The sequence below is a fragment of the Callithrix jacchus genome, chromosome 9, assembly GCF_049354715.1.
Source record: "Callithrix jacchus isolate 240 chromosome 9, calJac240_pri, whole genome shotgun sequence".
In the NCBI taxonomy this organism is placed as follows: Eukaryota; Metazoa; Chordata; class Mammalia; order Primates; family Cebidae; genus Callithrix; species Callithrix jacchus.
The window spans coordinates 83,968,271-83,985,883 of NC_133510.1; the positions used below are offsets into that span (position 1 = coordinate 83,968,271).

General features: G+C 34.6%; 1 protein-coding gene across 50 annotated transcripts in view; it reads right to left on the bottom strand.

Annotated features, from left to right (window-relative positions):
• PPFIA2 (PPFI scaffold protein A2) overlaps positions 1–17,613 on the bottom strand; it is a 506,309-nt gene that overhangs the window by 2,686 nt on the left and 486,010 nt on the right. For 31 of the 50 annotated variants that reach the window (XM_078336983.1, XM_078336982.1, XM_054238673.2 and 28 more), the window contains 4 exons: positions 4,792–4,967; positions 3,846–3,914; positions 2,112–2,271; positions 859–950 (listed from right to left, as the gene is read on the bottom strand). In XM_078336983.1, coding sequence (XP_078193109.1) covers positions 892–950; positions 2,112–2,271; positions 3,846–3,914; positions 4,792–4,967 — 464 coding nt within the window. In that variant the 3' untranslated portion in view covers positions 859–891. The remainder of the gene's footprint in view (positions 1–858; positions 951–2,111; positions 2,272–3,845; positions 3,915–4,791; positions 4,968–17,613) is intronic. The other 19 variants (XM_078336985.1, XM_078336999.1, XM_078336994.1 and 16 more) reach the window with 1 other exon arrangement.

The window sequence follows — 17,613 nt, forward strand, 5'->3', positions numbered from 1 at the left end:
TTTTAAAGTAGCTTTCATTTATTACTATTTCCTTAAAATCAGATGCCTGGTGGTTATCCTCCATTCTTATAATTTCGTTTCTATAAGTCTCAAATACTTAAAATTCATAATTGTTTTCAGCAAGGGTAAATCAAATTGATAAGATACAATGTAATAGTTTTTTTCACAGTTTCTACTTTCTTTATTTTGAGACAGAGTCTTGCTCTGTCACCCAAGCTGGACTGCAGGGGCACAATCTCCACTCACTGCAACTTCTGCCTCCCAAGTAGCTGGAATTATGGGAGTGCTCTATCATGCCCAGCTAATTTTTGTATTTGTAGTAGAGATGAGGTTTCACTATATTGGCCAGGCTGGTCTGCAACTCCTGACCTGAAGTGATCTACCTGCCTCAGCAAGTTTCTACTTTTAATATAAAATCATCTCTAAATCATTTTCCTGTTTGTTGCTATTTGACTCTGTGAACTTGCTTAAATCCCTATCTGCCTACCTTGGTTTTCTTACATAAAATATACACTTAAAACGATAGGGTTTTTTAAAGTGCTGAATTAATAAAATGCTATGCGAATCAATATAAAATGGCAGTAAAAAGTAGAAAACAGTGTAGTGGTAACCCACTAATGTGTTAGGCCTTCATCAGGCAGACCTTAAACCATAGCAGACAGATGGTGATAGGAAATATCAGACTAAGAGTTAAAATACAAAGATTTCTTTTCCCCCTGAAGCAATTCAAGAGTTATCTCACTTCTGTACTGCTAGGGCCTACCAAAGAGTATATAGTGTATGTTGACTAGTCTATGTAGGTTCCACTTTCTGTTGTTGTTTATTATTATTTTTGTCAGCCAAAGGGAAACTACTCACAGCAGGTCAGTGCTGCCTCCTTTGAGTGGCTTGTCAACATGAGTATGTGCGAACAGTGGAGTTGTCTAACCTCTGCAGTCTTGATGAAGCAACTGCAAATGGAGAAAAGGGCTTTAGAGGGACTTGTATGATTGAGTACAAGATTTCAGATGAGATAGATTTATTTTCCCTGCATATGGGGATTCTGAACATATCAGTAGACCTTCTTTCTCTCAGATATAAGCCACTCACATTCCTCTTCTCTAGATCAAGTTCCTAATGAAAATTTATCCCAATGTAATTCATCTGAGCTTTTGAGTTGTCATGTATTCCTCCTTAAATGAAATCTGTAACAGGAGCAGCTCCCCAGGGTGCTTCTGTTTTTGATACAGAAATTGCTCTTGGAGCAGAAAAAATTCACCATAATGAGTGCTCTAAGTATTGAACTTCTACACTGTAATGATGTTAAGTTCCTCATGAATTTTGCTGACATGTTCCACAATATTAACAAGTTGTAAGAAATGTAGATCAAAGATCACAGTTGATGCTGGAACTAATTTTTACTTATAACTATGACCTTGAAAATAAATAATGATGCTAGGTGCTTATGTTAACAAACAGAGTAGGACTATTTTTCATTAATGCCTCCCAAACAGAAATAATTTTGTGACTATTATTTCAAAGTCATCTGTTTTCCTTTGTAAAGTAAATACCATAAGTCTAATGTCCACAAAAGGAAATACTAATTGGGAAATTACTGTGTTTTGTGTTTCTTTAATTCTCTTTTCATGTTTGTGTTTGTTTATTTAAGGCCTTCAGCCTTGATTAGAGGGAAAAAATATCTGATGAGTGTGAATTTCTAAGATAACATATAATACTTGCAATATTTAAACATGTAGGAAGACATCGGAGTTAATTTCCATTTAGTATGGCTCTTTAGTCCAAATACAACCTCTAACTTAAACTGTTTATTTTTGGAGGAGACTAAAGAAACACAATTAATGCCAATGTTTATTGTTCTTCCTAGAGGTGGACATTAGCCAAATTATTATTTTTAGGATGTTATAAATTATTTTGAAAATGTGAATAAAGTGCCATGAGTTCATGCAATAGCAGTGTGAAAAGGAGTCTGGTTTGTGATGAGAGCAAAGCAAATTTCAAGCAGAGCAAACCAACTCAAGAAAATAATTCCAGAAAGTAAGGTCAGAGAATTACACTAGCTTTGGCTAAACAAGCTTTTTGCTTTATAAGCAAGCAATGCAAAACTACTGTACCATCCGTTGTCATTTTTCTTGACTGCCCAGATGTTGTGGTTAACCTAAATCCAGCTGGTAATGTTTCTGAAGACCCAGGCATCATGCTGATTCCGTGTACTTCACGAGGAGGAAACTGCCTTCTCCAGGTTGATCCACGTCTGAAGTTCTTGTCATCACTCTGCCAGTACAGTTATAATGTGATGTTACAAAAACAAGTAAGCAAGTCCGTGGGCGTAAAGCTGTGTGCTTAGAAACATGTAACGCAGATTATTTACGTTTAGTCTGTCAAGTATACATGTGGAATCATGCTTTATCAAGATAGTTCTATGATTCCAAAACAAGACTGTAGGTGATTTGATATATAAATTTTTAAATAAAACTTTTCATACAATTTCAGATTTAAGGTCTTACATCTATACAGTAAATATCTTTGAAAGCCTAAAATAAGCCGCCAATTTTTTCCAAAATAAATACTGGATATACTATGTTCCATTTATGCATAGTTTAAAGACAAAGAGTCACATCTCATTTAATTGGCTCAATAGACTTTTCTTCAAGTTCATTACTATCAAGAAGCTACCCCCCACCTGGACAGCTCCTAAGAGAAAGTAGCAATATAAAAAGTCTTCAATCATTTTTACTGTAATTTTTTGCAACTTTTAAGTAAGAATAATTGTGTTTTAAGGTGTATGAATTAAAAAGAACTTTTTGAAGCAATTTTGAGTAAGGAATAAAAATTCTGTCTTGCAACTTTTAAGCCTAGGCTTTTAGAAATGTTTATCATTTTTCTGATTGAATAAGAGCATGAATTTATCAGAAGTTAGCCTAGTACAAGACTGTAGAGCTTATCTCTTTATAATCTCCACAGGACAAAGGACAGAGTAGATTTTATAATACCAAGATTATCTGTCCTGCCTATTTGAATATGGAATTATTGGCTCATACTTGGATTGTTGAGTTCTTCATAAAATAATTTTAATCAGCTTGTCTTTGTACCAAGAAACACCTGTACTTTGCAACACAGAATTATGCATCTCTTTATTTTCTACTACATACTCAGGTTTCTTTCCCACTTCTTCCAGAAAGATCCTGTAGAAAAACTCAGAAAGACTATTAAAATGTCTACCACTCCACAGCATTTACTAATATTCCTTGTATTCATTCATCTGGGGAGGCTACTTACATGTTTATTATTTTCCAAATCACTTAAATATGCATATATTAGATATAGTGGATCTTATACTCAATATACCTTTCAAATTCTATGATTGTTAAAATGTTATTCATCTGTTTTTAAGGAAAACTCAGTATCAATATATAAAATAATAAAAAGCTTCCTATATACTGAAGCAAGTTTTACCTTCAATTTTCTAAAATTTCCTGGCAAGATATACTGATTTAAGAAATAAATGCATTCTTTATTAAAAAGCTGAATTTGTCAATATTAGTGTTTTAATTTTTTCGAATTTTTAAAAAATGTTGCTCAACATTTTGCAGTCACAGCTCATGAAAATTGTAAATTATTGTTTAGTATCTCTAATTGCTGAAGTGATATTTATATTTATAGTTAATATAGCACTTTCCAAAATTAAATAAGATTGAATATTTAACAACAAACCTGGATAAAATTCTAAATTCTAATTATGGAATAGTCATTTGATTAATTTCCAAGCACTATTCCTTAAAAACAAAGACGTTCCATCATTTTTCTTTTACTCTCTAAGATCTTTTTTGAATAACAGGTAAACTTACTTCATCCAGTCGCCTTTCAGTTCCCAGGGCCAAGAGGTTATTGTATTCTCTTTCAAGAATCTGCCTTGCCTGTTGACATCAAGTTACAGTTACCATCACTGAAATCACATTTTATGTTATAAATCATGTGTCTCATATTTATCTGAGAATGCATTACAAACCATATTTTACTTATGGATTTTTAAGATTTAAGTCCTCCATGTCTATTAGCCATTGTAAATTTTAACCATAAAAACTATTTGGGGCACTTTTTTGTTTTGTTTTGTCTCTGGACAGTAGAGAGACAGCCTTGTATAAGCATCTGAGGTCAAGAGGCTTTGGTCTCACTTTGTACTTTATTCCAATTGAGTATTTTGTTTAATCTCTGAAATATGTAAAAACAAAAAAGTAAATTGGACTGTCAATTTTTAATCAAATCTATGCAGGTAATTCTCAGAACTGGCCAATGATTTTCATTTGGGGAAAGTATAGATAATAAAGATTCCCATGCCCTATCTCTTAATAACTGATTTCTTAGAACTATGATGTGGGTTGGAGGTTTTATTTTTTATTCATCAGGAATTATATTGATTCAAATTATCCAGTTTTGGGAATCACTGGCATATCCAATGCTAAGACTCTGTATAATTCACACATGTAAATAGAAATGACTGCCTCTCAGAGAGACGGAGACTGATGGCCATCTGTCAGGGATTTCGTTTAGTGGAATCTGGCATTCAGGTGGGAGATTGGGCCATATAACTTCTAAATCCCTTTCTTGTTTAATTTTATGATTTTTTTGGTGAGAAATCCACTAGCCTGAAATTAAAATCCCAGTGACATATTTCAAATGTTGAGCTAACTTTCATTAATAACCATGAACACACAGCCAGATTTTTTTTCTAAAAGTTTAGCTTATCATTATATAAACCAGAATACAATAAGACTACAGCAAAAAACAACTTGCCTGGGTGTTCTGTGTTGGAATCTGTAACAATAAAGCTAAGCTGCTGTAGTCAAAGTTTTCATCTAGGGCTATAAGTGAGCCATGCACACCGCTCTCAAGTATATTATTTGCATATTCTCGAAGTCCAATTGCTTGTATCCAGCGAATAACTCGGTCATTGCTCCACACCAACACATCTAGGTAAAGAGATGTATAGTTTTAGGATGCAGTGTTTTGCATAGAACTGCTGGCTGAAATGAGCCATGGGTATCTGGCCAGCTCACACTTATGCTGATTTATCCACACTCTAATGTACCTGGCTCCCTTCATTTGCAAATAATTACTGTTTTAATAATTAACCTTTTCCAGTCTAAATCTATTTTAAAAGTTTTTGTTTTTCAGAGTGTTTGTTACAGCTAAAATTACAGCACTTCAGTGCTGTCCTAGAACACCGTGTCTTTGTTTCTTGTTTTCATACTAGAGCCCTAGGGGTCTGTCTGAAGTTCAATGTTTTTACCACCAGATGGAGACATTTCTTATTTGTGTCTTGATACACACCTCTTCAGTAAACAGCAGATGAGATCGTAATACTGCCTTTCATCAGAAGTGTTTGTTAACCACTACCTAAACATTGACATATAGACTAGAAGATACTTTTACCTAATGTAATACTTAAGAACAGTAAAATAATACAAAATCGTCAATAGATGAATACTTACCTTACTATTATATTTCAGTGCATTTTGTTCCCAATCACATGCTAATGCAAAATTCAAGCACTCAAATGTCAAAAATTGTTTCTGCTTTATGGAAAGTAGTATCCTATCGAGGAACAAAATCTTTTGATTTTTATTTTCTAAAAATCTTTAGAGAAAAATATGTTCCTTTTTTATAGACAAAAACAAATTATATTTTATCAGTTATTTTCTTCAGTTTTTTCCCATTACAAGTTGGCAGAATACTATAAAAACAGTAAAACAGGACTAAAATCGTTCATAAAAAAAGAATTTTAAGAAATTAAAGGGGATATGAGAAAAAACAAAACTATTTTCCTACCTGTAGAATGGGAAAGGAAACTATAATTAAAGTAAAAGTAAGTTTTTCTGTCATTTTTTTCTCTCTAATGAAGTACACAGCTTTTTCAGGAAATGCATAAAAATCTTCCAGGAAATATTCTTTAACTGTTTTAATAAGCCTTTGAAAAGCATGTTTTAAATAACCGTTTTGATGAGTCTTTGAAAGGCCTTATTTGTCCTATTTTATTCATTTATAATCACTTAGGTGCTCTTGTGTATAATACTGAAGCAATAAACTGATAGCACAGACCCACGGAAGTCCCCTCATGCACCTTCTCAGGCACTATTCTCAACAGTATCCAATATTCTGCCTATTTTCATTACAGAATCACCTCGCCTGATTTAATTTTTTAGCTTTTCATACATAAAATCATATAATAAGTACTTTTTTTGTATGCCTTTCATTCAATATGGAATTTATGCTTTGGCAAATAGCAGTGGGGTGTTCATGATCATTGCTATTTAGCATTCCATTGCATGATTATGCCACAGTGTGTCCACTCTATTGTAGATGGACATGTGAGTGGATTCCACTTTGGGTTATTAAGACCAGTGTTGCTTGGAAGGGAAAGGGTGGGGGATGGCAGGGATAAAAGACAACACATTGGGTACAGGGTACACTGCTTGGATGATGGTTGCACCAAAATGTCAGAAAAATCACAACTAAAGAACTTGTTCATGTAACCAAATACCACCTGTTGCCCAAAAGCATATTGAAATAAAAACAGTGTTGCTTTTAATATTGTTATACATGTATTTTGTTTTGTATATTTACATGTTGCAGTAGAATAAATAAGGAATAGAATTGCTATGTGGTTACCTGTTAGCAGATATTGCTAAGCAAATTTCATTCTCAAAATTTAATCTTTTATTGTTAATGTCTGAAACTCTTTACCAATGCTTTGTATTTTTTGTTTTTGTTTTGTTTTGTCTTGTTTTTTTTTTTTTTTTTTTTTGCCATTATGGTAGGTGTGTAGTATTGAGTTGAACTGTGTTACCCAAAATTCATGTCAAAGTCCTAACTTCCAGTACCTAAGAATGTAACCTTACTTGGTAGAAGGTGTTTATAGAAATGATCAATGAAAATGACTTATAAAATGACTTATTAGAGTGGGCCCAAATTAAATCAGACTGTTATCTTTCTTAAATGGCAAAAATTGGAAATAGACAGGCACACATGGAGAGCACTATTGATGATGAAGGCAGGGATCAGGGTGATGTTCTTACAAGTCAAAGAACACCAAAGATTGCCAGCAAATCACCAGAATCCAGGGGCAAAGCAAATAACAGTTTATTCTCAGTAGGAACTGACTCTGCTAACACCTTGGGCTGGAACTTCTAGTCTCTAGAACTCTGAGAAAACAAATTTGTTGCTTAAGATAACACAATCTTTGGTAATTTACATCAGCCCTGACAAACTAATACATGACTATAATTGTAGTTTTAATCAGAAATTTTCATTATGAAACGAAAATGTCTACTACTTTTAAGGTTTGTCAGTTTTTACTTTCTGTATTTTAAATCTACATATTAGATGCATACAAATTTGCTGTATTATTTAAAAATAGCCAACATATTTCTAGTATATTTCCTGTCTTCAAGTCTATATTCTGATATTAGAAGAATCACAGCAGCTTTGGTTAATATTTGCATGTGTATCTCCTTTACTACCAAGTTTTCTATGTTCTTATATTGAAAGTAAATCTGTGTACAGCATATCATTGTTTTTCATCTGTCTTTAAATTGAATTAGTTCTTGCCCTTTTGATATTAGTTAGATATTTGAGTTGAAATCCACCATCTTTCTATTTTTCCTACCTGTTCTTTGTTCCTTTTCTTTCTTGCCTTTTATTATGTTTTCTTACTTTATTCTACCACTCCATTAGCTTTTTTGTTTGTTTTTAGTTGGAGTCTCACTCTTGTTGCCCAGGCTAGAGTGCAGTGGTGCGATCTGTGCTCACTGTAACCTCTCTGCCTCTGGGGTTCAAGAAATTCTCCTGCCTTAGCCTCCCAAATAGCTGGGACTACAGGTGCATGCCACCACACCCAGCTAATTTTGTATTTTTACTAGAGATGGGGTTTCACTGTGTTAGTCAGGCTCGTGTTATCTCCTGACCTCAGGTGATCTGCCTCCCTTGGCCTGCCGAAGTCCTGGGATTATAGGCATTAGCCACCATGCCTAGTCCTCTATTAGCTTTTTATATTTATATTATTATTTTAGTAACGACACTTCAAGCTTAGGATATGTATTCTTATTAGAGTCTACTATAAATTATTCCTTTTATCATTTTCTAGATAAGGCAAAGACTTTCAAACAATTTAATTTCACTTGTTCCCTTCTTGCCTTTTGTGTTATAGTTATGTATTTTAATTCTATGTAAAATTTAAGCCCTGCTGATATTTTTATTATGAAATTTACACATACATTTTTCAGTTCTCCTCCTTCATGTGTGCATTTTTTATTATCTTTATGATCATTTCCATCTGCCTGAATCACTTATTCTAGTATTTCTTTTCTATTTGGTTTTTTCTGGTGAAATAGTCTCTCAGATTTTGTCTGAAAGTGTATTAATTCTGTCTTTAATGCTGATGGACATACTTTAAAGTAAGAAATTAGTTTGATTCTGCATTTTAAGGCTATAATTCCATTTTGCTCTAGCCTTACTTAGTTGAGTGATGTCAGTTATCTTACGTTGCGCCTTTGAAATTATTGTGGACTTTACTCTGCTGATTCTAAGATTTTTGGGGGTGGGGAGTCATGGTTTTCAGTAGCTCTATTGTAATGTGTTTAGATGTGTTTTAGTTCCCCTTTTATTTTTAATCTTACTTGGGGTCCATTGAATATCTTGAGTCTGTGGTTTATCATTTCAATTATTTTCTTTTTATGTCTCCACCAGTATCTTTTCAAATGTTTCTTCTTTCTGTCTCCTACCTCATGATGTCCAATATGTCTCTCGTGATGTTTTATATCACTCATCCTTTTTGTTTCTTGTCATATGCAGGGCTAGATGTTTTCAAGTGATCTTTTATTTCACTAAACTCTCTTCTACTAATAAACCACCTATTGCCTTCTCAATTTAAGTTTTTATACTTTTCAATTCAAATTTACATTTGATTATTTGTTAAACATTGATTCCAGCTATATGAAATTCTCCATTTTGTCACTTATATTCCCTACACATTTTTAAATAAACAGTGTCAGGGTCAACTATGAATATGTTTCTGTTTTCTGATTTTATCATCTTGGTTTTTCTCATTTTGCCCATTATCTGACATGTCTGAGTTTTTCTTTTGTTTGCTCTCACACAACATGGTTGAAAGCCTGCAGAGGCTCTGAATGTCAGCTTCCTCTTGAGAGGACTTTACTTTTATGTTCTTCTGCAGTTACAATGAGAACAGATCAACTTAATTCCAATTAAGGATTGAGATAAATCAATGCTGGATTTTATCATTTCAAAATAGAGCTTAGGAATCTCTTTCACTATAGTAACCATTTTACTACCTATATGAGTTCCATAATATGTTTTAAACCTCAAATATATGTAATAATACTTAACATTAAAATAAATAAATACCCCGATCTGTTTGAGTTCACCCTTAGTCCTAGCGTGTGTTTTATCAGAGACCTCAAACGAAAGTATATTTGGTGGTTATGATCTTTGATTTTTTTTTTTTACTGTATTGTCGTAAGATTACAGCAGTTCTCTTTCTAGATTTTTTACCCTTTGGCTTCCGATTTCTGTTCAGTTTTTAGCTTCTAATTCCATCCTTCTTAGAAGTCCATGAATGTCTCCAGAGGAGTATTTTTTATAGGTCAGGCTTACTTATTGTATTATTGTTATTTTTTAGATTCTTTGCCCTTGACGGCCTGGCAGTTTTGGCATTTCTACATTCCACTCCCCACCCCTGCCCCCCTCTGTTCCCTGCTCCTCTGTAAGATGCAGAAAAAACAGTAGAGAATGACAGGTTTACCATTTCCTTACATTTCTCTCTTTTCCAAGATCATAACCTATCAATTCCTGTCCCTTTTAATTGGCTTCTACTGTTTTCAAATACGTCGTTATTACTATTTATTGATTTATCTAGCCTTTCTATTTCTTCCTGGTGGAAGATTGGTCTGACTTAATGTACTCAAATCTATCAGAAGTAGAAGTTCTTCAAATTAGCAGGTGTTCTTTCTGTCTGTGCCAATCCACAGTGTGAGCAAAACATCTGTACATGAATCTGGCCGCTGTATATATATCTGCCTCACATCTATCGCTCTACTTCACTCCTTTTGTGGGTTGAATACTCTCATTTCAAAAGCAGGTCCCATCTGGACCTGGGCTTTTTGTGTGTGGTAGGCTCTTAATTGCTGCCTCAACTTCAGACCTTGTTATTGGTCTATTCACAGTTTCGGCTTCCTCCTGGTTTAGGCTTGGGGGACACAAGTGTCCAGGAATTTATCCATTTCTTCCAGGTTTACTAGTTTATGTGCATGGAATTGTCTGTAATATTCTCTGATGATGGTTTGAATTTCTGTGGAATCTGTGGTGATTTCCCCTTTATCATTTTTTATTGCATCTATTTGGTTGTTCTCTCTTTTCTTTTTAATCAATCTGGCTAGTGGTCTGTCTATTTTGTTGATCTTTTCAAAAAACCAACTCTTGGATTTATTGATTTTTTGAAGGGTTTTTCGTGTCTCAATCTCCTTCAGTTCAGCTCTGATCTTAGTTATTTCTTGTCTTCTGCTGGGTTTTGAGTTTTTTTGATCTTGCTCCTCTAGCTCTTTCAATTTTGACAATAGGGTGTCAATTTTGGATCTCTCCATTCTCCTCATATGGGCACTTATTGCTATATACTTTCCTCTGGAGACTGCTTTAAATGTGTCCCAGAGATTCTGGCATGTTGTGTCTTCGTTCTCGTTGGTTTCGAAGAACTACTTTATTTCTGCCTTCATTTCATTGTTTATCCAGTCAACATTCAAGAGCCAGTTGTTCAGTTTCCATGAAGCTGTGCAGTTCTGAGTTAGTTTCTGAATTCTGAGTTCTAGCTTGATTGCACTATGGTCTGAGAGACTGTTTGTTATTATGTCAGTTGTTTTGCATTTGCTGAGGAGAGCGTTACTTCCAATTATGTGGTCAATTTTAGAGTAGGTGTGATGTGGTGCTGAGAAGAATGTATATTCTGTGGATTTGGAGTGGAGAGTTCTGTAAATGTCTATCAGGTTTGCTTGTTCCAGGTCTGAGTTCAAGCCCTGGATATGCTTGTTAATTTTCTGTCTGGTTGATCTGTCTAATATTGACAGTGGGGTGTTAAAGTCTCCCACTATTATTGTGTGGGAGTCTAAGTCTCTTTGTAAGTCATTACGATCTTGCCTTATATATCTGGGTGCTCCTGTATTGGGTCCATATATATTTAGGATCGTTAGCTCTTCTTGTTGTATTGATCGTTTTACCATTATGTAATGTCCTTCTTTGTCTATTTTGATCTTTGTTGCTTTAAAGTCTATTTTATCAGAGATGAGAATTGCAACTCCTGCTTTTTTTTTTTTTTTTTTTTTTTTTGCTCTCCATTTGCTTGGTAAATCTCCCTCCATCCCTTTATTTTGAGCCTTTGTGTATCCTTGCATGTGAGATGTGTTTCCTGTATACAGCACACCAATGGGTTTTGGCTCTTTATCCAATTTGCCAGTCTGTGTCTTTTGATTGGTGCATTTAGTCCATTTACATTTAGGGTTAATATTGTTATGTATGATTTTGATACTGCCATTTTGATGCTAGCTGGCTGTTTTGCCCGTTAGTTGATGCAGATTCTTCATTTTGTTGATGCTCTATAGCATTTGGTATGTTTTTGGAATGGCTGTACTGGCTGTTCCTTTCTATGTGTTGTGCCTCTTTTAGGAGCTCTTGTAAAGCAGGCCTGGTGGTGACAAAATTTCTGAGTACTTGCTGGTTCATGAAGGATTTTATTTTTCCTTCACTTATGAAGCTCAATTTGGCTGGATATCAGGTTCACAGCCAAATTCTACAAGACACACAAAGAGGAGCTGGTACCATTCCTTCTGAAACTATTCCAAATAATCCAAAAAGAGGGAATCATTCCCAAATCATTTTATGAGACCAACATCATCCTGATACCAAAACCCAGCAGAGACTCAACAAGAAAAAAACTTCAGGCCAATATCCATGATGAACATAGATGCAAAAATCTTAAATAAAATACTGGCAAGCCGAATGCAACAGCAAATCAAAAAGCTTATCCATCATGATCAAGTAGGATTCATTACGGGGATGCAAGGCTGGTTCAACATACGCAAGTCTATAAATGTAATTCATCTCATAAACAGAACCAAAAAAAAAAGCACATGATTATCTCAATTGATGCAGAGAAGGCATTTGACAAAATTAAACAGTCCTTTATGCTAAAAACCCTCAATAAACTCGGTATTGATGGAACGTATCTCAAAGTAATAAAAGCTATTTACAACAAACCAACAGCCAATATCATACTGAATGGGCAAAAACTGGAAGCATTCCCTTTGAAATCTGGCACTAGACAAGGATGCCCTCTCTCACCACTCCTATTCAATATAGGACTGAAATTTCTAGCCAGAGTAATCAGGAAAGAAAAAGAAATAAAGGGTATTCAAATAGGAAAGTAGGAAGCCAAATTGTCTCTGTTTGTAGATGACATGATAGTATATCTAGAAGACCCCATCATGTCAGCCCAAAAACTCCTGAAACTGATAAGCAACTTCAGCAAAGTCTCAGGATATAAAATCAATGTGCAAAAATCACAAGCATTCCTATACACCAATAACAGAATTAACGATAGCCAAATCAAGAATGAACTGCTATTTACAATTGCTACAAAGAGAATAAAATACCTAGGAATACAACTTACAAGGAAAGTAAAGGACCTCTTCAAGGAAAACTACAAACCACTGCTCAACAAAATAAGAGAGGACACAAACAGATGGAGAAACACTCCATGTTCATGGTAAGGAAGAATCAATATCGTGAATTTGGCCATACTGCCCAAAGTAATTTACAGACTCAACGCTATTCCCATCAAGCTACCATTGACTTTCTTCACAGAACTGGAAAAACCACCTTGAACTTCATATGGAACCAAAAGAGAGCCCACATAGCCAAGTCAATTCTAAGCAAAAAGAACACAGCAGGAGGCATCACGCTACTGGACTTCAAACTATACTACAAGGCTACAGTAATCAAAACAGCATGGTACTGGTACCAAAACAGAGATATAGACCAATGGAAAAGAACAGAGGTATTGGAGGCAACACAACAGGTCTACAACCATACAATCTTGGATAAACCTGACAAAAGCAATGGGGAAAGGACTCCCTGTTTAATAAATGGTGTTGGGAAAACTGGCTAGCCATGTGCAGAAAGCAGAAACTGGACTCCTTCCTGACAGCTGACACTACAATTAACTCCAGATGGATTAAAGACTTAAACATAAGACCTGGCACCATAAAAACCCTAGAAGAAAATCTAGGCAAAACCATCCAGGACATAGGAGTAGGCAAGGACTTCATGAACAAAACACCAAAAGCATTGGCAACAAAAGCCAAAATAGACAAATGGGACCTAATGAAACTCCACAGCTTCTGCATGGCAAAAGAAACAGTCACTAGAGTGAATCGGCAACCAGCAGAATGGGAAAAAAATTTTGCAGTTTACCCATCTGACAAGGGGCTGATATCCAGAATTTACAAAGAACTCAAACAGATTTACAAGAAAAAAACAAGCCCATTCAAAAATGGGCAAAGGATATGAACAGACACTTTACAAAAGAAGACATACATGGGTCCAACAAACATATGAAAAAATGCTCATCATCACTGGTCATCAGAGAAATGCAAATCAAAACCACACTGAGATACCATCTCACACCAGTTAGAATGGCGATCATTAAAAAATCTGGAGACAACAGATGCTGGAGAGGATGTCGAGAAATAGGAACACTTTTACACTGCTGGTGAGAGTGTAAATTAGTTCAACCATTGTGGAAGACAGTGTGGCGATTCCTCAAGGACCTAGAAATAGAAATTCCATTTGACCCAGCAATCCCATTACTGGGTATATATCCAAAGGACAATAAATCGGTCAACCATAAGGACACATGCACACTAATGTTCATTGCAGCACTGTTTATAATAGGAAAGACCTGGAACCAACCCAAATGCCCATCGATGATAGACTGGACTGGGAAAATGTGGGACATATACACTATGGAATATTATGCAGCAATAAAAAATGATGAGTTCATGTCCTTTGTAGGGACATGGATGAACCTGGAAACCATCATTCTCAGCAAACTGACACAAGAACAGAAAATGAAATACCGCATATTCTCACTCATAGGCAGGTGATGAACCATGAGAACACATGGACACAGGGAAGGGAGCACTACACACTGGGGTCTATTGGGGGGAATAGGGGAGGGACAGTGGTGGGGGGGAGCTGGGGAGAGATAGCCTGGGGAGAAATGCCAAATGTGGGTGAAGGGGAGGAAGGCAGCAAAACACTGCCACGTGTGTATCTATGCAACTATCTTGCATGTTTTGCACATGTACCCCAAAACCTAAAATGCAACTAAAAAAGCAGGTCCTAGATCTTTCTTTGGATTTAGGTAACAGGGAACATGGAAGGAATGCCCACGTACCATAGTCATTCTGCAAGAATAAATTTCTGCAAGAAGTGTGATATTTATTGTTCCCCTCAATTTTGCCTCTTTCTTCCCTTGGTCATCAGCAAAGCAAAGGATTTCCTTAATACTCTTTACTATATAGGGAAATTTTATATTATACGTGTTAATTGTCTCTGTGAGTTAGTTCTGAAATGTAGCTTTTCATCTGAGTTTTCCTTAGCTTGTTCCATTGAGGTTTTTGGACCTCAGAAAATGGGATGGGATGTTGGTTAGTATTACATTTGGCTATATAATCAGCTGTAGTTGATAGCTACTGATTCATTCTAACAACTAGTTACCTTACACTTGAACCCTAAAAGCTAGGCAAGTGCTTGTGGGTGACAGCAATAGTTCTCCACTTAATTTTACTAAACACATCATTTTTAAAAATGAATGTGACAATGCTGTCATAAAAAATGTATCCAGTTTTCTTTGCACTTTACTAAATGGGTTTGTAAATAGGGAATGTTTTTTTTTCTAGAATTAGGTTTATATTTTGATAGTCTAAGACATATTATGTGGTCATTATATTTCTGAAAATATGTGCCCATCAAAAATTCCATGACACACCCATAGTTAAGAGTGATCAAATACTTAAAATGATCTGTTTATGAGGTAAAGGCAAATAAAGCATGAATTCAACTTTTCCTCCTCAGAACAAAATGCTTTTTTTATTTTTAAAGTTAGATCCGTTTCCATAAATCTGTTTCCAAGCAATGTATGCCCTGACTTTAAAACTGTGTAGAAATCTTCTTGACTTAAACAATAAATGGCTAGAGATCAGTGTTCACTGCTTCTTGGCAACAAATTAAATGTTAGTATGTTCTTGATATTCACAGAGTATTTTCACTTCAGGAAACTATTCATTAAGGTCAAGGTTAATTAACACTTCAGATAATAAGAGACCCCTAGTCACAGTTGAGAGTTATTCCTGTAAATGTCACCAGATCAGTCATAGGAAACAAGCTATTTATAATCTCTCTCACAGCTATTTATCAGAGTTGTTTGTGTGTAATCATAGTGAATCATGGCAGTTTTCTTTTTCCTCAGAGCTACACTCTAGTCAGCAATTGGCAAATACTAATACAACCTTTGTATGGGGCCAACTGGGTAATTCTTTTCCTTTAGGTCTATCTATATGTGAAACATTTCATGTGGTGAGCAGAGGCATAATAAAATCTAATTGGATAAAAAATACTTCAGAAGGAAAACTACAAAGTGGTATCCCATGGGTAAAATCTATTTGTGTGCTAAGACATTCTCTGTTTGGTCAAATGCAAACTTCCTTCTGGTGTCTTTCTTGGTCCATTAATCCCCAAATTTCAATTCAACTGAATAGCAATGCACTAAAAACAACCTGCAATTTCCTGGGGCCTCAAAATAAAGTGAAACCAAACAACTCTATTTTGATAATGGAAAACACTTTCCTGCTTCAAAGTAATGCATCAAATGAAGTGTTACAAGAAATCCATTGTGAGTCTGTCTACTCTCTGACAAGCCTTACATAGAAAACTATTTTTAACCAATCACTTTCACATGCATTCAAGCCCATTCCATTAGAACTAATGTACTTTCCAAGAACTGCCAATGAAAAAAGTAATTTCTGACATCACAAATGAAAATTATAGAAACCTAAAGTAAATATCTTAAAGAATAAAATTGTGCTAAACGTTAATATTGGAGAAGATGTGGTAGCATGTAATAATAGTATTTTCTTATCTAAAGCCCTAAAAGAAGTGAAGACGAAAACAGAGACTCATGCCTAACTTTGAACACTTCATGTAATGTAGAAACACCCACTGAATTTGATGAAATGCTTGCACATATCAACTCTTGGGTAATAGGAAATGGAAATATAACCAATAAGTATTTTAATATCCAAAATTTTCCTTAAAAATTTTGGTTATATTTTCCTTAATGTCTTCTTTCTTCTTTAAATAACAAAAGTGGATTGATTATTTTTAGCCAAAAAGGCTCATGTATTATCTTAAGTGAAACAGAAAGTTAAATACCTCATGCTCTCATTTACAAGTGGACACTAAATAATACATCCAGGTGAACATAGAGTATGTAGTGATAGTCACTGGAGTCTCAGAAGGGTAGGAGGTTGGGAGGGTGGTGAAAGATGAGAAATTACTTAATGGGTACCATGTACATCATTCAGGAGATGGGTACACTAAAACCAGTACTTCACTACCTCAAATATATCCATGTAAGGAAACTGCACTTGAACCCTTTAAATTTAAACCAAAAAATACCTTTAACTATATCTTATATCCAGGAATTAATGTTTCCTTCAACAATAATAAAAATATGGTCTCTAAGAATAGAATCTAACATGTTCCTCTTTTGAAATTATTCTTTCTCCTGTATACTAAGGTACTTCTGAATATTTAGATGATTAGTTTTTAAAGACAATATTTTTTTCTAACAAACCTGCAATATGGAGTGTCTTTTCTATGCACTGGTTCTTAGGGCAACAAGTTAATAAATTACATTTGCAATCAAATCCTTCAGTATTGTTATTCAAATAAAATACTTTTGTGCACATAGCAGTTGCAGCAATTTATAATGTTCCTGATAATATTACCAGCTAAAATTTTTAATGAACTAGTTTGGTTTATAGGGGAAAATCCTGATATCATTTCCGCATAAAATCACTATATATTTTTTTTAACTATACAATATTATAAAAATAAAATTGCTGGGCACTGAAATGAAATTCAAATGATATAAACCAAAGATGAACTGCCATAAAAATGATATACCGTGTTTCTCTGAATCATACTGAGAATGTTCCATTAAAAGTTTGACAAAAATATCTACAAGGAGATATCTTCAGTACAAGCAGAATGTATAATTAATAGGTTCAGAGAAATAAATCTCAATCAAAAACTCAAGATTATTCCCCAAATGGGATATTCACACTATAATGTGGTGATACCATTTTCTGTATTTTAATTAGAAAAGAATGAAAAAAAAAAAAAAAACCCAGCAACACTTCTAGCCAAATACTTATGCTACTTAATGATCATTGTAACACATATAACATTTTAGGTTAATAAATGTGA